The sequence below is a fragment of the Bombus huntii genome, chromosome 4 (assembly GCF_024542735.1).
Source record: "Bombus huntii isolate Logan2020A chromosome 4, iyBomHunt1.1, whole genome shotgun sequence".
Taxonomy (NCBI): domain Eukaryota; kingdom Metazoa; phylum Arthropoda; class Insecta; order Hymenoptera; family Apidae; genus Bombus; species Bombus huntii.
The window spans coordinates 9,416,713-9,440,223 of NC_066241.1; the positions used below are offsets into that span (position 1 = coordinate 9,416,713).

At 32.4% G+C, this 23,511-nt stretch overlaps 2 protein-coding genes across 13 annotated transcripts in view; one reads left to right on the forward strand and one right to left on the reverse strand.

Moving 5' to 3' along the window:
• Positions 1-105: 105 nt before the first annotated feature.
• On the forward strand, positions 106-8,733 carry LOC126864793 (cell division cycle and apoptosis regulator protein 1-like). The gene is made up of 15 exons (XM_050616536.1): positions 106-278; positions 902-1,029; positions 1,205-1,476; positions 1,554-1,805; positions 1,951-2,214; positions 2,317-2,542; positions 2,630-2,907; positions 3,600-3,855; positions 4,836-4,901; positions 4,976-5,179; positions 5,276-5,455; positions 5,562-5,912; positions 5,994-6,363; positions 6,450-6,793; positions 6,892-8,733. The coding sequence occupies exons 1-15, from the start codon at positions 221-223 to the stop codon at positions 7,174-7,176; spliced, it is 3,534 nt and encodes a 1,177-aa protein (XP_050472493.1). The 5' UTR covers positions 106-220; the 3' UTR covers positions 7,177-8,733.
• A 247-nt stretch (positions 8,734-8,980) lies between these two features.
• Positions 8,981-23,511, reverse strand: part of LOC126864796 (putative mediator of RNA polymerase II transcription subunit 26) — a 70,424-nt gene continuing 55,893 nt past the window's right edge. For 3 of the 12 annotated variants that reach the window (XM_050616545.1, XM_050616546.1, XM_050616547.1), the window contains 8 exons: positions 20,289-20,406; positions 19,543-19,674; positions 19,353-19,376; positions 19,068-19,103; positions 18,164-18,328; positions 17,813-17,929; positions 16,170-16,243; positions 8,981-12,609 (listed from right to left, as the gene is read on the reverse strand). In XM_050616545.1, the coding sequence (XP_050472502.1) occupies positions 12,249-12,609; positions 16,170-16,243; positions 17,813-17,929; positions 18,164-18,328; positions 19,068-19,103; positions 19,353-19,376; positions 19,543-19,674; positions 20,289-20,406 (1,027 nt within the window). In that variant the 3' untranslated portion in view covers positions 8,981-12,248. Of the gene's footprint in view, positions 12,610-13,151; positions 14,322-16,167; positions 16,244-16,340; positions 17,699-17,812; positions 17,930-18,163; positions 18,329-19,067; positions 19,104-19,352; positions 19,377-19,542; positions 19,675-20,288; positions 20,407-23,511 lie in introns of those variants that run through there. The other 9 variants (XM_050616551.1, XR_007689345.1, XM_050616553.1 and 6 more) reach the window with 9 other exon arrangements.

A 23,511-nucleotide genomic window follows, 5' to 3' on the forward strand; every position in this document is an offset into this window, starting at 1 on the left:
TTAATTGTGTTGCATATTTGAAGTAATATCTATATCGCGTAAAAATTGCACTAAGAACATTTGAAAAATTGAAAATTTAATTTCGCTTCCTGCATAGAGTAACATTTGATTTCAGTAGTTATAGGTGAAAAGATGGCGCCCGAATGAAGGACGCTTAATTAAGTGTAGTCAAAATATCGTTAAATTTGTGTTGTTAATAATATCACATATTCCTTAGGAAATGAGTAATCTTTCACCATTTGGAGGTGGTAAAAACCCACCGTGGGTTCGTAATGCAGGTAAAGTAATTTTATTACTAATATATGTCTTATTGTCGATCCGTGTGCAAGTCAACAATGTTGCCAAATTTCTGTTACAACTTATACAAGTCAATAAATATATAAAATATTTCTTACCAATATTTTGTGCAATATCAAGTTATTAAAAACTAATTCATAATACATATTTTTAAGTAATAAACATGGAATGCTTTGAAAGAAACAAAATTTTTAGTGTTTCATCTTTAATTTGCAATAGTTATTTTTGAAACAAATGAATTTTTTCTTTTATTTGTAAATATATTTTACTTATATTCATATGAATATCATACCTGGAGCAATCGTTCTTTAAATATAAATAGTGTATTTGTGCAATGTAAATATTTTTATAATTATTGTTTAATTTGTATCTCGAAGAAGGAAATTTATTATATGTAACTATGTATTTGTGTATATGAAATTTATTATATGTACTTATGTACAAAAATGTGAGATGTTCGTAAGATATACTACAAATAAACAAACTAATTTATCGATATAAATTGTGCAACGCATTTATAATATGATTGATATATCATAAATAATTAAGTGTAATAATATTTAAATATATAAATTTGGGGTATTTTATTTCCACCTATACATAGGACAAGGAATTCAAAATATTCAACAGCAAATGTTAGGTCAAGCAATGGGTAGTATAGGTGGACAACCTATGGTTCAGTATCAACAACAAACTCAGCAAGTTTATCAACAAAGTTTAGGACTACAACAGGTTAGTATGAATAATAACTTACTTTAGAATATATGTATAAATAATATAATAAGAATATGTAATGCCTTATTATTAATTACATGTTAAATTTTTATTATATCTCATGGTTATCTTTATTAATCTATGTCTATTATAATTTTTATTGATATACATTAACATGTATCTTATAAAATAGCCCAATATAACAATGGCTTCAATGGCAACACTTGGATCTAATTTGCCATCGGGTATAGCTGGTCAATTATATCCACAAGTAGCTACTGTTTCCTATCCACCACCAAGAGCATTAAATACAAATGCATTTCAACCTTCTGTCGCTGGTGTTCCACAGCAAGTACAACAAAATGTACCTTCATCATCTACCAAGCAAAGAGTTTTTACTGGCACAGTTACACAAGTATATGACAACTTTGGTTTTGTGGATGAAGATGTATTCTTTCAAACAAAGTAATGATAGTATACAAGACTGTGTTTATTATATTTGCAAGTTAAAATTTATAATACATGACATTAAACTCTTACAGTGCGTGTGTTAAAGGATCTAATCCTGTTGTGGGTGATCGAGTATTGGTGGAAGCATCATATAATCCATCCATGCCATTTAAATGGAGTGCCACTAGAATACAAGTACTTCCTATGGGAAATAATAATAATAACACTAATACACAACAAAATAATCAAGCCACTCGTCAACAACAACAATCACAACCTCAACAGAATCGAACCTCAGGAACATATAATGCTGTACCTCCACCTGCTGAAAATGCTAATAATAGGTAATTAATACTAGGTTAGATTACATACATCTTAATAATAACAGATCATGGTTACATACAAAATTTAGGTATGTCATGTGAACACTTTTTGTAACAAAGTATATAGTATAATAGTTTTGTTGAAGAGACATATAATTGTTGGTAGATTTACAACTAGTGCAACAAGTGCTAATACAGCTAGTAACCGAAACAAAGTTGGAAGAGTAAGAGAAAGGTCTCCACGCGAACGGAAAAATGAGGAAGAAGAAATTGAGAGAAAAAGGCGTCGTGAAGAAAGAATTAGAGAACGTGAAAAAAAAGAGGAACGTAGTCCGTCGAGGACTAGGAGAAGTAAATCTCCAAGACCAAGACGACGTACCAGAGTTGTGCCACGATACATGGTACAGATACCAAAAATAGCACTTGATTTGTAAGTATATTTTTTACGTGATATTACTAAAAATCATATTGTTATGTACCACATTCTTGTAATATACTTGAAACAATAAGACTTAATTACTTATTATTTTAGACCCGAAGCAGATGTACTTGAGATAAGAAGACGTTATCAAAATATGTATATTCCTAGCGATTTTTTTTCTACTAATTTCCGATGGGTTGATGCTTTTCCGCCACATATGCCATTTGCCCTTAATAAACCATGCTCTTTTCATGTCATGCACAAGGATGTTGATCCTTATGTCGAAAATTCAGCAGTACTAGAACCTTCAGATGCTGATTATCTTTTCTCTGCAAAGGTTTGTTATATTACAGTTGTAAAAATTATTGATAAAATAACTTTTGAAATGAATACTTTTTATTAAGTTATACATATTATTTTATAGGTTATGTTGATATCTATGCCTGCCATGGAAGAAATTTATAAACGGTGTTGTGGTGTGTCCGAGGATAGAGATCCAGATCGCGATTATGTACATCCTACGCGTTTAATAAATTTCTTAGTAGGCTTAAGGGGTAAAAATGAAACAATGGCTATTGGTGGACCATGGAGTCCTTCTTTGGATGGTCCTAATCCTGAAAAGGACCCATCGGTATTGATTAGAACAGCAGTAAGGACCTGTAAAGCGCTCACGGGGATAGATCTATCCAGTTGCACTCAGTGGTACGGTTCTCCAAATATTGATACTCTTTTCTACTTTTATTGCTATCTTAAATAGAATTTAAAGCACTACATCGAAAGAGCAACGTGATGCTATCTAGTATTTCTGCCCATTATTGTTCCATTATTCGCCGATACATTGTCAAGTTACTTAAGAAAAGATTATCACAAAAATTAAAAACTCTCATTGGTTGAAAATTTTGGACTCGTCGGCTCCGTCCAGCATTCCATGTTGTATAAATGTATGATACGGCATATAATTTAATTATGTTGAAGACGTGAGATAGAATGTTATAGTGTTAAGAAAGATCCGGCAGGTGTACCATCCGTGAAAGAAAGTAACTTCTAATGCGAGTTCTGAATTGATAACTAAGGTTGTAGCTCAATCTCTACAGAGGAGGTATGTATTTGTTCTATACACGACCGACCGATGGAGATTGCTGCACTGGATCCTGTATCGAGCACCCAGATGATATTCAAGCAGTCGTGGCAGACAAGATCATCACTATTGTTCTATGATCATTGTGACCCATTCAGTTGTGCTTTATCAAACGGTCTACAATGTGCGCTGTGTGTGGCTTTGTATGCAGTGCGTGGGCTTTACGAACAAGCGAACGAACACTTAGCATATAAGGCAAAGCTAAGCGGCATTAACCTGAGTTGACGTTTGGGTATTGTTTTTCCTTGCGGCACAGGTACCGTTTCCTGGAACTCTACTACAGACGTGCAGAAACTACCCACAAGTCGGGGCGAGTGGTGCCCTCTCGCGTTGAAACCGTCATACTATTTCTCCCAGATGTTTGGAGCTGTGTACCCACTAAATTGGAATGGGATGGTCTGCAACTCTGCTATAAGAAACAACTGGAGCGAAAATTGCTGCGTGCTGCCTCTAGTCCCGACGATTTGGATGCTGCCAATGAGACTGATGAGGCTGCCGTCGCTGATCAAAAGGCACTGCCAACATCATCCCATATTACTTTTACCTTTTTATTACATTATATAATCGTGCAACTGTTTTCCCCCATTACTAAACTGGATTTTCAATATAGGCTGTACTTGCTCATTGATCCTATCGTCAAGTGTCTGTTCGTTTCTTGAGCATTTAACTTTTTAATGTTAATTTAGACCACCTAAATGGCTTTTTTTTTTATTGAATGCTATCATACTATATAAGTAGTTAATTGCTGTATCAATATTTCAACTTTTATTATTTCAATCCATAAATATATATCAGTTTTATAAAATGACTCAGTAACATATGAATAATGTTGTGACATTGATCAAATTTTAAATCGAACAATTTATTATTTATAGATATACGCATATCATTCTTATATCACATTTTTAGTAGCATTGAGAGAACGGTTTATGATCTATGTAAAATAATGTAATGTGCTTAATATAAAATTGACCTAATAGCTAATTAATTGCTATAGAATCTTAAGATATCTTGATTATCAAAAGATTGTAAAGCAAAGAAAGTTAACATAACAAAAAAGATCAATGAGTAATGTATTGCAAGTATTCCCTTAGCCACTGGCAGTCACATTGCATTAACAAGAGAAGCAAGCAAGCCTAGCTCGGAGAAGAGCACAGCTGAGCCATTCCCTTTCCTGAAACCTTCACCATCATTGATAAATCATTCAAAAATTTCATTTGATAATCGTTATATACAACATTATTGATATTATCCATAACCTATCAACCACACAGACACCAGAGCCAGGACACTATGAGAATCTAGCAGTTACTTGAGTCATACTTGAAGGTCATCGTGAATGGAGAACCGTGTATATCATTAAAATGTGAGAGAGTGATGAAAGAATGAAGAGGGAGTGGTTTCGTTTCGTTATATAGGGGCTGCTTCTGTTTTGTAGTTTTCTATTCTGTTCTTTACTTCTATAACATAATGCACGAATTCTTTTTTTCAGGATGATCCAGTACCAGAGAAGAAGGATCCTACTCATTACTCTGAATTGGATCCAAAATCTATGAATGTTAGTTTCAATGTAATTGATTATAAATATTTTTATCGTTTAGCATGAATTTATACGCCATTGGTTTTATGCAGGTGAATGAACTAAGGCAAGAATTAGCAGCCCGTAATTTAAATTGCAAAGGTTTGAAATCGCAATTACTTGCAAGACTTATGAAAACAATAACGTCAGAACAAGCGAAAGAAGAGGGACGGCAAGATGATATAGACGAAAACGAAAAAGATATCTCACCTCCACCGAAAGAAGAGGAGGATAAAAAATTCAAGGATATTAAGGATGTAAGATTCTTTATACATATATGTGTAATTTTGCTTTACCTACAAAACATTACAGTAAAATATAAATAATTAACTTTATGTAACATTAATATGCAGCACGATGAAGATAGGAGAAAACTTTGTGAACGTGAACGTGCTGCTCTTGAAAAACGATATACTTTACCCGAATCATCTCATATTATTGTCCATCCATCCAGAATGGCTAAAAGTGGGAAATTTGACTGTACTGTCATGTCTTTGAGCGTTCTTTTAGATTATAGACCAGAAGATACAAAGGTAATTATTTCTTTCTTGTTATACACAAAATATAAATCGCATACCTACTGTCATATAAATAAACAAATATAAAAATTTATACTTTATCACCATTTTTTTTATTCAGGAGCATTCCTTTGAGGTATCACTTTTCGCAGAACTTTTTAATGAGATGTTAATGCGCGATTTTGGTTTCCGAATTTATCGAGCATTATGTAGTCTGCCTGAAAAACCAAAAGAAAAAGACGAAGATAAGAAGAAGGACAAAAAAGATGATAAAAGAGATGAGAAAAAAGATGATAAGAGAAAAGATGACGACAAGAGATGTAATAGGAAAGATGAAAGAAAGGATGACAAACGAAGAGAAGGAAGCAAAGATAAAAAAGATGAAAAAGATACAAAAAATAAAACAGATGACAGGGATCGGGAAAAAGAAAAAAATGATGACGACGATGATGATGAGGAAGATGAGTCTGATGTAATTATTTTTAAACATATTAAATATGTGTATGTATCTTATGTTTTCTATAAAAATTTATATAACGATTATATTTTATAGGATGATGATTCGATTAAGGATGGTAGAAGAGATAGGGAAAAAGATGGAAGGAAAAGGAAGATAAAATTGTATACACATGATCCTTATCTCTTACTATCTTTCGTTTATTTCGATCAAACTCATTGTGGTTATATATTTGACAAAGATATAGAAGAACTTATTTATACTTTAGGACTGAATTTATCAAGAGCTCAAGTTCGTAAGTTAGTACAAAAGGTTGTAACAAGGGATTCTTTGCATTATCGTAAATTAACAGACAGGTCGAGGGAAGATGACATAAAGGAGGAAAAGAAAGATGAAAAGGAAACTGATAAAACAGATTCTACTAAGGTAGACAGCAATGAAGAAATATTACGTTCATTAGCACTTGGTATATTTTAAATGTCATTTTAAGTTTTATCATATCCTAATAATTGATACATAACGTATTAATATTTTATTATTTTTGTACTTCAGGAAATAAAAAATTGTTACCTGTGTTCGTTGGAAGTGGACCACCATCAAAAAGAGCACGTAGGGAAGATGCGCTTATGGAACAGTCTGAAGAATCAATTGTATCAGAAGGTTTTGTTATGTATAAAGGTTCTTTGTTAGATGTAGAAAAACTTGTTAGCCAGTTACAAAGATCAGAAAAAGCTCGGTTGGATACGGAAGAACGTTTAATGGAATTACAGCATGAGTTGTGCGTAGTAAATGAAAAATCAACGAAACAGGCAAACAATATCAAAGTCCTTTCTGAAGATTTAAAAATATACAAAGACAAATTAAGAAATACGGATGAAAAGCTTAGAAAAGTGTCGGTGAGTGTATCACTTTTTAATTTGTTTTCTTCCTTTTTTTTTTGTTCTTATAATGTAATATTTCAAAAATATACTTATATGATGTTTTTTCTGTGCAGTCTGAATGTCATACATACCTGACAGCAGTAAAAAATATGTATCATATAGCAGCAAAAATGATGCAGTCTGATACGAAAAAAGTGGAAGTTGTAGAAATTCAAGATGAAAAAATTGGCGAGGTTAATGGATCGGAGGTTGAAACTAAATTTAAAACGGACACAAGATGGGGTGATAACAAAGTTCCAATAAAAAAGGAATTCGCAGAAACGGATAAAGACAAGAAATGCGACAATAAAGTCTCAATTAAAAAAGAAATAACAGATTCTGACAAAGAAAAGAAATAAAACAAGATTACTTTCTTTATTTATCATAAAAGATGTGAACGCACTTTTGTCAAATTCTAACTGTATTAGTAACAAGGAAATTAAAAATGTGTTTAGTGATAAAAAGCACAGGAGGTGAATGGGGCAAGTTTACCCCATATGAAAGTAAAACTGACTTTGAAGACTCTGTTTTATAACTTTTTTCACTCAGTGACAATATGTAGTAAACCTGTTTCTGTGGATATTACTTTAGAAGTAAGGAAGATTACGCGTTCAAGTAATATAAAAATGAGTGATATGAAATAATACAAATATTAGAACGAATGATTAAACTGCAATTTTTCATATAAATTTGTTGAATTTTATGCAAACAGATAAAGTTCTTAGCGTTTGAAATACTAATGTAACTTTTATTTGCCATAAAGTGCCAGGTACTGGATAGACAGCTCTATATTGTGATTTCAGAATAAGTTTACATTGAAAATTATTGTTGTATAATAATTAATATACCTCCAAATTTTTACCATTGGGTAAAATCTACATAATTGTCAACCTATTTCTTAAAACTTAGTAACCCTTTTTCTCTTTATTTTGTTTCATGATAAACTGTGATTTATTCAGGAAAGATTTATTATAATGCAATTTTTTTTGGTAAATTATGTTTAATATTATTGTTAGTGTAGTTGCTTTCATTTATGGATTATAGCGCCTGTAATTCTTATTGACTTTATGTGGATAATTTAATGATATTTATATAGGTAGATATCATTTTGTTTGACAATGGCAATGTATTTGTATTATGTTATAAGTGTATTTATTGCTTTGTACACAGGAGATAGTATGATAAAATAAAACATTTACGCAATATGTATAACACCAACTGTAAGGTACACACTAATGATTAATTTATGGGATATCGTTAGCATTATTTTTCTCAAATTGCTTATGGAGTGAAACTTTGTCTTTTCTATACTGTAATTACTGTAAATACTTTCACAAAAACGGTACCTAAGAGTAATTTGAACACCAAAGTATTTGTAGAAAATGTAGTATGCAATTATACATATATATAAACTACAATAATTTATTTAAAAAAGCAGTTGTAAAAAAATTGCATTACAAGTTTTATATATATATATAATGGTTTTTATTAATATTATTTATTTTAACATAAATTTTACCAAAATTTTCATGTTAATTATGATCTAATATGGTAGAAAGATGAGTGCTCATGATGTCCCCCATTTTGAACACACATTGCTCATTATATGAATATGACCTGAATGCATAAGAAATAGGACACAATAATTTTCGAACACCAGTTGTCTTGTGTTCTACTAACAAATGGCCAAGGACACTATTTTGTATAAAAAAATCTACTGTAAAGACATTCTCTTTTATAGTTTATTATTAGAAAATTACATCCATGTCAAGAAACCATTAATGTGTTAAAGGTAAATTTATGGATACGGAGCGGTAAAGAAGGTGTATATGAAGTTATAAACATTGTAAAATTCCTTGGCAAGTGATGCTTTGAAATATAACGAGATACACGAACAAAATAAATTTTAAACACTCTATACGTTTTTTGTTTATACCTTTGCATATTTATTACTGAAAGATTTAGAACAATAATGTTTTTATGCTATTATTAATGTTTTATGAACATTTTTTGTTATTATATGTCCTAGGTACATTTTGAAATTTAATTATATTTAATTTCGTAATATAATTATATTCTCGTAATATGGGTAAAATTTGATACACTTCTAGATAATAACGAATTTTTTTCAAAACAAATAGGACATAAAAAACTAAGAATGCATTCAAACATAATTTTATTTATTTATTATCCTATCATATTTAGGGCCACAGAGAAAATATATTTATACATAAGTATAATATACAAATTAGAATAAGGTTTATCTATTACAGGCAAATTATCAGTATTTCTATTTAATTACAAGTGAAAGCTTTTTTATTTATATATGTATATTACTTTGCAAATATTAAATAAGACAGATACTACTTACACTTTATTAAAGATCTTACAAGGTTAATTTGTGCCTGCCATATGTTTAATATTAAACATTCAAAGATGCTTATGATTAAATTTTACATTTCTAAATACAATACTACCCCAATTGAGGAATAGCAGTACTTATAGTGACTTATTATTTTGTTATATTTAAATCATTGCTTAAAGAAATTTATGTTTATTTGATAATCTGCTATAATCTAGTCATATTTAGTTTATTAAATACAAAGGAATTTCACATCATAGCAAAATCTTTTTATCAATTTTATAAACTTTAATATTCTTGAAAAGCAATAATTACAGTTGATTAAAATGAAGGAAATTAAAATTGATTTAACATTGCAAATGAATTGCAAGGAGAAAGCTTGTGTTTATACACAAATTTGCAAGTCATTCATAATTTGTTAATTAACTAATCTTTTTATTTTGTAATAATTTCAAAATATTACAAATTGTTAAATTTCTGTTGAATTCAATGCACAAAGATACATCTTGCTAAAAAGTTGTTTCTAGATGCGCTGTAGATAGCTCTATTGCAAATATGTATAACACATTTCCACATTAAATGGGTGTTATCACTTTAGGAATGTTATCATCTTAGGAATGTTTTCAATTGGAAGATATATAGGTTAATATAGTAAAAGCATATGTACATTGAAGTAATATTAAATTAAAAAAAAATTATGCTGTATGTTTATGTTAATTTATGAAATAAAATTATACGGAAGTTAACGAAGTCCCAGCAAAAATGGGTAGAAATGTATAAACACAAGTTTCTCAGATTCTACATAAATTTATTTGTATCGTTACATAGAATATTAAATAATAGAGAGAGAACTGAAAATTTGATAAATGATTGATAATACAAAACAGAATATAAAACACCGAAATTTTTTCAATAAATAATAATATTACAGATATTAAAGATGAGAAAGACAGTTAGCGATAAAAAAATACAAAGTTTGTACTTTCCCTTGACAAAACTTTTACTTTAGAGATCAGTAAATAACTTCATTTTAAATTTAGAAAAATGATTTTTAATAAAGTTATCTTTATTGTTAGATCAAGTATACTCAATAAAAGGTTTTGTTCAATCATTCCAACAGAAACATATTAATAATTAAAATAATCAAAACATCCGTAATTATTTTAGAAGTAACATTATTTTGTAGTAGTCAGTCTGTAGCTTTAAAAATATTCTGTCTACTGCAATATGTTTATATATATATATATATATATATATTGATATTTTCTTGTCTTTCATTATGAAGGTAACATATATTAAATTTAGTATTGTTTGCATATAAAAAATTGTTTTATGCCCTTAATTTCTTTTTATTATTATAGCATTTTACAAATTAAAGAACAAATAAAAAAATGTACAATATATATACGAGATATTTAGCATCTCCTGATGTCAAATAAATTTGAAAGTAAATTTTTTGTTTTTAATGAAATAATACAATATACATATCATCATATGATTAATTTATTATGAACCAAACTCTATAAAATTGTTACATGTTTACCAATCATTTATAGCAATATTTATTGTCTTATTTATTATATTTATATTAGTTACATTGTCATTTCATAACTTCCTTTTTTCTTCTTAACTAATCACATGAAAAAATGATTTTATAATCACTTTATGTTTTTGTTCGATGAATCAGGAGACTCTAAATATTAGATCTAAATTAAATTGTAAATTAAAAAAATGTAATAGCACCAAATATAATCTTACAAAACAGCTATGGAATAAATTATAAGTAACATAGTCGTAAAAAAAATCTACAAAATTATCCTGATTTTGATAATGGTGGTTTACTGTTGACATCAGGGTCGATTAAAGGCTATTATTTGACATCAAATATTTGTACATCAAATAAAAAATAATGTAAAAAGATTGTTTTTTTTCGTTAAAAATTTTGCAATCAAGATCAATGTTTGTTATATTTAAAATCAAAGCTTTTATGTCTGTATAAGACATAAATTGTTACAATGATTAATCCTTTATCTTGTGTTTCTACTCTAAGTACAATAGTTGTAAAAGAATATAATGTACACTTTAAAAATATTACACTACAATATTACACTGTAATGTAATTAACATATGCTGTAATAGCAATAGTATTGCACTATAGTATATACTGTATGTACATACATGCAGTATAACCACATATGTAATAAATTACTGTACAATGCTATAGCATACACCATATGTAGTATACATATAGTGTAATTACGATAATTTCACAAGACATAGATTATATGTTTTGTATGTATTTGCTGCATTTAAGTGTACTTTAGTAGTATTAATTTTTAAGATATCAAAATGAAAAATAAAAGCTGCAGAATTCACATATTTCTTTAACGATTAAAGCTTTCATAGACAACTATTGTCAATTATTATGAACATAAATAAATATGTACTATAACTTTTGCATCCAATAAAAATGTGACTAATGCTCAAATGAGATCTCATAAGAGTGTACGCAACAAGATAAACGGATACTTTTTACAACATCACAAACATTACTCAAAGTATTCTCTAAACGAAAGTTAAAGCTATACATCGACATAATGAATGTATATCTTTAAACTTAGTCAGATAGAAAGTAATTAATAATTTACAATGTGTACAACTCAATGATCTTGTTGAATGAACCATGGTGATAGTTTCTATATGCGATGTGAGAAAATCAAATGAAACGTGAACTTTAAATGATAGGAACTTATGAATTGCCCTTAACTCTCAACATATAATTTGTACATTATTTTTGCAGTTTACGCGTAACGAACGCTAACAATTTTCTGGTTATTCTGAAACTACAATAAAAAAAATTTTGCAAAATGATAACGAAGTATCAATTTCAATGCTGAAACTAAAAGAAAATGCACCTAGATTACATATAGTTATCACATAGTAGCAACATGCCTGCTACGAATCGGCGGCAATAATTTCATTTAGCTATAAATAAAATTATCAAGCTATCTGAGCAGATCTTCGCGATCACGCGAATATGAACTAAAATTCCTTTTTAAAATAAAGTAGTTACGTATTGTGCGGTCGGCCTGTTGAAGTTAAGGTCCTCGCTGATCGTGGTATTAGCGTCGATGTCGCAGGTTTTCTAGCCGTCGGAATACACGATTTCACGGGATTCTCTTCCCTTTTTATGTCATGTTGTTCCTTGTCGTTCGATTCGGTGGACTTGGTGTCTTTCGGTTTGATAGTTTTCTTGTTCGAAGGGCTTTCTGCCGGCAATTTATCCGTATGCCCATTTTGACGATGCGAAGTTTCCTCTTGACGACATTTTATTGTACGTGGTATACGATCGGTCGACTTACGTGGGCTTCTGTTACCGTTAAGCTCTCCGAGCAATGGAGGACGCTGTCTATCCCCAGAATCACTCCATCTGCAAGTAAAACGATCAATCTCAGCGATATTTACATATTTTCATATTAATTTGTCAGATTGATGCAGAAAATTCCTATGACCACATATGCAATTGTAATATTTTTCGTGCACGAGTGCATATACGTTTATAACCTGTATATACGTATATGTATAAGGCATACGTTTGTTGCGGCTACCAGTGTTTCTCTTGCAAGTAACAGATTTGTGAGAGAAATATAAAAAGACAAAATTCGTTATTCTTTTTATACATAATAGCAGATTCATACATAATTATTATTCATAGCATTATCTTAACGTTGTAACAGAAACGTATACGAATTTTTGCAGCAATTTGGTCTTTTCATCTCATGATACAATTGCTAACGAATTTTATACTTTTTCTTTTTACAAAAAGTAAACTTTTGAAAGCCATATTTATTTGCATCTTCGATAATTTTTATTCGACGAATAGATCGAATGTTAAACGTGTTAAAAGAGAACGATTCGAAATTATATGTGAAGATGAAACTCACCCCACACAGCTATCAAACGCAGCATGAAACATTATTAATTGTAAATCTATTATAATCTCAAAAGAGTATTTTAAGAAAATGAATAATGAATAATTTTCAACTGATCATATATATTTATCTATTTGTATTACATGCTAGGAGAGTTAGTATGCCATGAATGTTAGAACAATATTACACAGATACTCTGAAAGCAAATTACACATTTTATACGATGTACCATTAAAGTTGCATTTCGAACTGTTGAAACATTAAAATTTGTTAGTTAAAGTACTTCGAACTTTGCGTTCACACAGGGCTTGCAATCGAATCAAATTATCAGTATGTGTTCCTTTTAATTATTAATATAAGTAAAAATTTACAGATCAACGTTATTTTGATTTAAAGAAGTATCCAAGAGACTATTGTCTTCCATTTCTTAAACGATGAAACGCACGAAGGTTATACATTACATGCGCAAACTTATGCATATTATTTTTGTTTCTTGTTTTATAAAAAAGAAATATATACTTTTTGCTGATATCTGTTACTAAAAATTCACAAGTAAATGTAACATTATTTTTCAATATTAATTTCTATTTATTCGTTCAACTTGCACTGATATATTCATTAAAAAAAATTATTCTAACCTAAATAAAACACTTTCATCGATTAGACTATCGATATCGACAGAAGAATATACGTGTACCACTTACGATCGAATACTACAATAGAGTCGTTCGCCATAAAATTAAAACCGAACTTTAAAACACAAATTTTACAATGATCTGCAAGATAAACGTTAATCGATGAGCCTTTCAGGTCTTGAATGAATCTTTTCGAAATACATCATCGATAATAGCAAGGAGATTCGGTCACAAACCCTGTGACGCAAGACAAAATGTTACCAAACGCAGTCGAACGTTGTTTTATATTAGTTTGCGTTTGTAGTAGGTATCCAAAATACATAATCGAATAGAAGTAGCACGAAACGAAAGTAAAAGCAAAAGATTATTATCACACTTGTGCATGCAAAAGGAACGAGAGAAGTGTTAGAATTGAATGATCAAACAAGTGATCCTAATGTAAAAAAGATGCACGAATATAAGGGCGTTTAATGCAGAGAGTAGCAAATATCCCAATATTAAGTCACATAAACTGACCGACTCTACCTTCCCGATCCTGAAGCTGTCTCACATGGAATCATCGGAGAAGGGTAATGACCAGAGCAGCAAAAACAACATGTTATTTATCACAAACTTCGTGACGTCACATGTGAAAAGTATTTATGATATTTGCATATGCTGTAAACTTATCTACGTACATATGTATGTCTAATTTCTCACTGTAAATAATGTTTAAATGTATAAATGTACTTTTTTTGGTACAGATAGGATTAGTTATTATCTTTATATACAGGGTGGTTGGTAATTGGCGGTACAAGCGGAAAGGGGGTGATTCTACGCGAAAAAAGAAGTCGAAAATATAGAATAAAATTTTTTTTTAATTTTTTTTTTTTAATTTGTCCATCGAGAAAACGATCTACAGTGAGATCCGTTATAACGAGACGCGATGAAGTGCACGCGTACCGATCCAAAATTCAAAGTCGATTTTCTCGAAAACAAAGCCTGAAACGAAAAATTTTTATTCTATATTTTCGACTTCTTTTTTCGCCTAGAATCACCCCCTTTGCGCTTGTACCGCCAGTTACCAACCACCCTGTATATAAATAAGCAAAATGAGAAGTTTAAAAACGAATCTTCTGGAAAATGAAGTCTCGTACAAAAGTATTTCATTTCGCGTTTTAGACGTATTTTTCTACCTGCGATCGCTATGTTCCTAGTTGTACCATAATCGTTGTTGCGTTTCATAAGAACATGATTTCTTTCGTTTATCGTATTACACGCGTCGTCGTGTCTCGTGTGAAAAAGAATGTATAATGTACGAATCTTTTCATCCAAAATATCTAATGACTCTGCTTTCTTTCTAACAACATTCCGTACGATACAATCTGTATACATATACAGTTTGTATTTTTGTCGAAAAAAGTTGAGGAAAGACTTTGCGAGCTTTTTAGATACAGTACTCGGTGGAAACGAGCAAAAAGATCTTGATAAACGTGGGTCGAAGAAGCATTTGTTTCGCAGTTACGAAGCTTTTTTTGTCGGTAAGACATTACCTCTACGACATATGTTCTATACGCTCTCCGATCATTTCGACACGTTTTCTCATAGAAGCACAAGCACGTCGATCCTCGGCGTTCGTTTTATCTCTTGGCAGGATTTCTCTATTCATAGTATTGATTCGTTCAACGAAGCAACTGGTTTACCCTATACGCTGTACTCCTATGCACCAAACAAGTACTTTTACGCGCAACTGTGAAGGTAAATGATTTTCGAACCCACGTTTATTACGATTTTTTAATGAGTGTAGAAATAAGTTCTTTCCGACAGACTTCGCGCTGGTTATACAGAAATTTTGTATACAAAAAGACAGAGAAGAATAAAAATCTCTACGGCTGATAATAACACAGAGAATATCTTTTTGCTTAGTTCGATGAGCACTACGTGTCGTCAAAGTTCTTCCGCAACCCTTTTTACACACCCTGTATATGTCTGTGTTCATTAAAACATTGTTTCGATGCCAATGCATGTGTACACAGCTACTTGTAATTAATTCTCGTCAATGGACGGTTTTACTACTTTAGTCTTCCATCTAACACGACTGATTTGGAACAAATTTATAGAGATATCTATGCGATTAACAAGAGATAACGTACTATTATCTTAAATCTCCTAATTTATGTATTCTGTACGGGGGGGAAAAGACATGGGGAAAATCCGTAGGAACTTAAAACGTACCGTGATGTTATCTTTCGGTGAGAAATATCGATTACGACTCTTATAATTGCGTTTTACATTTTATTTCATTTAACTTTCTCTCAGTCGTTCGTCTATCGATACACTTTCCATTAAGATGGTTCAATTTGGAAAATTAAGTTTCCCAAGGTTTTTCCGGCAAGTCGCTTTTAACGATGAAATGAAGATGAAGAGAAAAAAAAGACTCTCACCTAACTAGAGGTCCCATAACATCTTCCTGTGGGAGTGTTTGCAGGAGTGATGATCCTGCTGACACTGGACGTGTCTGTTTCGACAATTAGACACATAATAAATAAGTAAATAAATAAATAATATATCGGCAAACGACATAACAAATAGTAATGTAACGGTATCGTGTGAGAAATAAATATCAATAATTGCCGCAAAAACTATAATTATAGTAATAGCAATAATATCTGCAATGCCCAATCCGCCGTGTCCAGGGAGATAGGTAATAATAAAATAATAATATTATTTAGAAACACGTAATATCGTCTATATATGTGTGTGGTTTAAACTGTTTGGACACACTCAATTATTCATTTTACGGATACATGGATTTGACACGGATGGGTGTAGTAAATTGAAAATGAAAACTTGTACGTGTGAGCACGTTAATCCTTTCATTCTCACGGTTAACGTATGGCTGTATATTTAGAATTAAGAAATAAAATTATCGTCAGTATAAACTTTTAAGCTATAAATTTACCGGGTATAAATTTTATCATTTTTTATCTAATACATTAGATTCCATCGAAATACATATTTCTTCGTCATCGTGTAACAGCAATCAGAAAATACATAAAAACGCGCTTATTTTATTTCTCCCATATGTGATCTTCCTTTGTAAACAATTGCCACCCGATTATTTGTCGCGTCGCTTAATACAAGCGAAAGATACGATCAATTTGAGAATGAAAGGATTAAACGCATGTAGTATGAATAACGATTATGTTAGATGAATGATGTCGTAAGGTCGAAACGATATTTCTATTATTGAGTTGGCAACTAAGCGATTGCGGATTTTTTCATTAGGTGGTATTGACAAAATCTGCAATCACTTAGTTGCCAAACCCAATATATTGGCATTTCAATCGTTTTTGATTATAATATGTGAGACATCTTAGGTATGTACAGTATATCATCTGGAATAATTCTAAACATATCTTAATCATAACTTCGATGAAAAATCTGTAATTTTCAAGAAACGGAGGAAACGATTCTCGGGAGACACTGACAGCCTTACACGAATAAAATATAAAATTTGAACGTACGTTGCATAGAAAATTCGATATTTCCACGTTTCAATTGAATCATTTCTAACCCGGCGTCGATACAAGTAAAATAACGACGTTGAAACGCGTAATCAGAATCTGCTAGAAGTTGGCTGATTCGAGTTTTATAAAACAAACAGCGCGTTTTTCGATGGACGATGCTAGCAATGACAAGTGAAGTGTGTGCAACTGAAAAACAATTATGCCGAACTTTTATTTACAAAAACCAAACAATTCATAACTAACGTGAACTATATAAATATACGTAAGATATCAACATCGTAAAACGTCCAGCAAAAAGTGCACAATAAAGACTGTTGTGTCAATGGTTGGTTTACTATCCTCGAAAAGAAACCGCATTTCAACGTTCCTATGTGTGCTTTTGACACATAAAGCAAAAGCTAATACTTGTTCTGTGATCATCGAAATACTTCGACCAAATATCTCTAGAACAAAAATGAACATCGGTGAGATGCAGATTGCCAGACGGTTAACGTCTTTGCTCTAAATCTTCGTGTTAAAGATGTAATGCTATGGGGAACAGTGAATTTTAAACGTACCTTCTCTGTTTGCGTCGCTGCGTTGCACGTATTCGGGGAAGAAAGATTTTTGTGATTACTGGTTAAAGCGCATGTTTGACCATCGCCATTAGGCCCTTGAAGTTTCGATATTTGGAACTAAAAAATTCAAAGTTTCGTCAACATTTTTATACAAACTTAGGCAACTTTTTGGCGAAGAATTGCAAGTCGAATTACGAAGCTTTATTACAAGGTTCCTACAAGTTTGTACAGACATAGACGTTTCGATACAAAGATATTACTCCTTTACAAAGAATCTTTCTATAAATTAGAAAATCTGCTTTATATTATTTTTCATTTTTTTTTTTTTTTTTTTTTTTTTTGACTTTTTACCTGTAGCACTTGTATCGTTCGATCTCTATCCTCTACTTGGCCTTGCAGAAAGACAACCTGCCTACGTAAATCGGCCAATTCATCCGCGATACTGCTACCACCACTACCCGGAGAGGTACTCACATCCGCGGTACCAACTTCGTTCAGGTTGTAGAAGAGACCATTCTGAAATTTGTCAAATTTGCATACATTGCATCACTTTATAACGACGACAACGTGATATTCCTAGCCGCTGAAGATTCTAGTCTAGCGTTGCGACGTTTTCAAGCCAAAGATACAGAGTGGAAATTATTTTTCCATGCAACTTACGATTGTTTCCAGCTTCCTTTCAGATTATTATTTTTCTTTTTTTTTGGAAATACACCGAAGGTGAATTACTGCGATCAAACGTTCTACTTTTCGTACTTTCGAATTTTAAAACGTCAATGCCGAAGAAGCTAGCAACGAAATTTAGAGGATTTTAGATTCAGCGGATTCTTTAGGAGTATCGTTGCTCCTTTTCTGCGGTTTCCAGGAGTTGCTCTCTGTATCTTTGAAGCCTTCGAACGAGATATTGAGAGAGAAAGTCGGACCAAGCTGTATACGCGTGTCTTTGTTTCTGAATGTCGGTTCGTGGCATTAATTTGTACCATACGAGGCGTGTTAATAAAGCAATAATCGTACAAAAATGAAGGAATTCTTACTCGCGCGTGTATATCTTAGAAAACGAATTAATCAATTTGCCCAGCTAACTGGAATATCGACTCTGATTGACGCGCTATTGCTCTCAATATCTCGGATATCGATATTTTTCGTAAATGCATATTTTCCATATTCGATATTAAATTTGCAAATTGGCTAAAAATTTGCTAAAAAAGAGATTTCGAATAAACGTAAACAGATATTTATTGAAAATAAAACTGACCTTCATAGCATTATCGAATGGGTTGAGAGTTTCTGCCTGTAAACATAACGCAAAGCATTGTACGGCTATTTAGCATCTTACAATTGGACAAAAATTATAACAACGATAAATACAACGATGAAACAATACGATTGCGATAAGTAAAATTATATAACAAAAAAAAAAAAAAGAAAAATAAAGAAAGATTATAACAGTAGTAAAAAAGGAATAACACGACAGTAGAAACTCGATATAAGAGCAAAAGTAACATTTAAAATAATATGTGCAATAAAGAAAACAACGTACCCTCGTCAAACCGTTCTCTTCTGACTTGAAGGTAAAATCATGGTTGATGAGAATAATGGAAAACATAAAAAAATGCGTGTTAATACAAAAGCACATCGATATACGTATGTGTGTACGACTTAAAAATGCAAAAAAGAAAGAAAGCGTTTTATCGTCGATCGCTTGAATTCAATATGCTTATTCAATATACCTCCTGAAGTACCCGTTTTAATTTCAGAAGCATTGTTTTTATTGAACCAATGTCTTGAAACATGTGTTGATAGGTATCGCGATCAACTCGCAGACTCCCTTCATCTCCGGAGTCGAGACTCGGTGATTGGATCTGAAACGAGATATCACACAGGTTTATTATACGTACAATGTCTACGAAAAGCTATTTATTTGTCTATTATTTATTATCTATTTATTTATTTATTCTCCATTTATACACAGTATGTGTTCGTAGGGTGTGTTTGTATAATATGAAAAATATAAAAAATATTTATACACCACTGGATTTAATATCGCGATTATATTCGAATCGATTCGATCCAATTGTAATAAATTTTGTGCCATTTAGTTCGAGCAGAACGACAAGTTGAGTTTTATGTAAAATATAATACGCGTCTACTCGAGACATTAAGAATAATATAAAATTTGAATAATACCTGTGTAGACTTCGTTATTTATTTTATCATTTATCGCGCGAAGAATTGCGAATAAATAAAACGTACGCTTCTATTAGCCGTGACAAATCTTCTGATGTATTTGACAAACAGTTAATTCGATTCGAAAATACCAGTCCATAACAGATGAATAATCTTTCGAACACCGTGGTGTCCAAATACTTAACAATAGTCGGTCGAACATCTTTTGAACGACGATTATAACGTGGTAAGAAAAATAAAGAAACAGCGACAGATAATAAAAAGACAGATCGTGTGAAGAGCGACTTACGTTTCTCGATATTCTTAAAGGACTGGAGAATTGACGATTACGTGTACTATCTATGGAACGTGGTGAATCGGTGACGGATTTATTTCGCCAAACCTTTGTCGTCTTGTCGCAGTCGGTCCTGGAACAAACACGCGTACAAGAACGTTATAATTTCGAAGTAACGCATTTCACAGATTTTCTTACACGGTACGATGTTCGATCGAAACCGACCATACTTTTGGCTTATACTTTTAACGAACGATCCAAAGCATGCGTCATTTCCAACGAATATCTCGAAAAAGAGATAATTATCCTCGAAGAATTCCCCATCTTAAATCGAACATTTCCTCGTGCGTTATCTCTCAAACACGCGAATCTTTGGCCATTAAAAAACTTTTCTTATCGTTCGCTATCGATCTTATTTATTTTGCATATTCTTTCTCGCGAACGTAACTCTCGCTCGTAGCGTTATTTCCAAGGACAAACGAACTCCTTCGCTTTGCGAATGGTCGTATCGATTCGCGGAGAACCGATCGGTTCGTAAAGACGTGTGTATCAAACTATGTTCAATTTCAATCAAAAAGGTTGATCGTATTTACTGCTAGTCGACCGCGAAAACCTCCGTACGAACGAACAATCGACCAACGTTCTGAGAAACGAAGCTACCTTCCAATTTGGCTCGTAGCACGTGGTTTCAGCAAAGAGGCGGCAATGTTAATAGGATTGCTCGTAGCTCTTCGTTGCCTTGGCACCGGCGATCCTACGGTCGGCGTCGAACACTCGGACGACAAGCCAGAATCGCGACCATCCTCGCCGTTTCGACTCAACGCGAGTCCATTCTCGTCCTCAACGTTCGCACTTGCACTCGCGACTCGAGGCCTTCCGGTTAAAACCGTTCGTTTCTTCGCACCTTTCGATGATTCCGACGTCGACGATGCCATTGCACTCGACAATCAACTTCGAGCCACCGTTAGAATCCTCGTTTCCCATCGATCTCGGTTTTCTAATTATTTTTTATTATTTTCTCGAGACGGCACCTCGGGACGGATCGGCGAACGCTTCATAGGCTTTAGGAATCTAGCGGGCTTTAATTTAAACGGAATTTAATCCAGGCGAATTACAAGTCGTTCTTCCTTCGTACGAGATTTCTACGACTTTGTAATTTTACATCAAATCGCTTGGCTCGTAATTCGCAGAATTCGCTTCGACTTTACTCGTTTTATCGTCGAACTTGTTATTCTCCAGGATGTAGTTAAAATCAAGCGACGACGAGTATACGCAGGGCGAATAACTTGCGTTATAAATTTCACGAAAAAGGCAAATCAAACCGAGCAAGAGTCACGTTTCTATTGGACAAAAAAGAAAAATTTACGATTCGTCGTTGAAAAAGCGAGGGTACCGTTATTAAAAACGTAAAAATTGCCAGAGAATGATAAAGTAAAGTACGCGAAACGATCTGGGGAAATAGACTATATACGTAGTAAGGTACACAATCGGAGAAAATAACTCAATTTATAAAAAGCGATACGTTGTACCGAGTATAAACACGAAAGAGAATAATCGAACGATTTGAAACTGGTTTATTGGAAGTATAAAGGAAACGTATCACTAAATGTCATTTATATCACTTTTCACTAAAATTTACAGTTTCTATAGTAAATGGAAATTTGTTTTTGATTGACGTGTATACAGTTAACGACACTGGTAATTCGTGACCCACACGATATCCGAGTTATGATATTTCAACGACGCGAATATCAGTCGGTTATTTGTTTCCCATCGGTTCGATACGGAGCTTCTTAAACATCGTGGGTGACACTGACGGAATTGTGGAGAAAATATACGAAAACATTTGCAACTACCACGCCAGCAGCGAAACGAGGAAGACCATTCGTCGTTAAAGGATCGTGAAAAATTCACCGAGTTGTTAATCGCCGCAGGGATAAACTGTGTTTTATTTAAGCCGATGAGCTTTTCAAAGAATCGTTTAGATTTTGCAGCAATTTCTAAAATCTTCTTAAACGCGCTTGTGAAATTTTACGCATTTTAAAAGGAAGACAAAGTCTCTGACGTCATTCTTTTCGCATTATTCGTTGCTTTTTCTCGAGTTATCCATATAAGAATTTTAATGCCGCCTTCGTAGGATGTTTCATGGTCATCTTAAGATGAAATATATAAAAACGCAGTGTGTATCCTTCGATAGCGTACAATTTCTGGTTGAAACGTTTTCTTTCGTATTATTCGTATTTTTCCAGATATTCGAGCATTTTACAAGGAAGATAGAAGAAAAATTCGGAAGGAAGAATTAGCATCTATTAATTTTCTCTGCCAGTATTTCAAACTATAATACAAGTAATGTTATTAAAATTAACGAATCTATACGTAACGATACGCTTGACCGAATAACTGTAGCCTACTGCCATTTAAGAATTCATTGAACTGACCTTTCACGGGTAACCTTTGCCTGTGTTTTGAATTTTTGTAGGTAAAATTGCGTGACTACGATGTATAACGTGGACTAAACTGTTAATTATACCAATAGCGACGTGTGTTGCCACGTGTCATATTGCGGTGTAATAAGAAATTTCTTTAGGTCGCCAAATCTATGTGGTCGAATCGCAGCGGAGTTTTCCTCGCGAATAGCATTTTTCTCGTAACTGCCTAACAGATTTTAATCGTGTTCTATGCTTTTTACGAGATGCTGAATTCGAGATTTTCCTTGACGTTTGTTCTCAGAGCTTGCAGCCTTATTTACATACTTTTAGACGCGAGACCCCTGTCATTAGAAACTATTGAAAAAGTTAATTATCTTCGATCCACAGAACGATAAGACGAAACAGAACTATCGTTCGTTTATTACGCGAAATACCAAGCTATCAGCGAACGTATCGATCGATATACAAATGTATAGGTTTGCGGAAAAGAAAATGAATTAAAAATCTCATCCGAAGAGATTCGATTTTACTCTGGCGTCTAGAAATCTTTCGTATAATCTTCTTCCACGAAGTTAATTAAAATTGATGCCATCGACGAACATTAAACTTTACCTTCGCCTCGATAAATCTCATCTATAATTTTCTTTTGTAAAATTCACTCTCGAACGATATCCCTCGATTTCGTTCTCTTTTCATGCTCTTTTCCACGACATATTGGACGTCGAATGGCAACATGAAAACATCTATTTCCTTTGAAACAGCCATTCGATTAGTCCATATAGAGGTCATTGATTTTCAAACTACTACTA

Bases quoted from the DNA above. Each gene is read 5' to 3' on its own strand.
- LOC126864793 (XM_050616536.1), top strand. From the start codon at position 221: ATGAGTAATCTTTCACCATTTGGAGGTGGTAAAAACCCACCGTGGGTT. The intron at 2,543-2,629 runs GTTTGTTATATT...ATTATTTTATAG, and splicing joins ATTATCTTTTCTCTGCAAAG to GTTATGTTGATATCTATGCC. The intron at 4,902-4,975 runs GTTAGTTTCAAT...GGTTTTATGCAG, and splicing joins TGGATCCAAAATCTATGAAT to GTGAATGAACTAAGGCAAGA.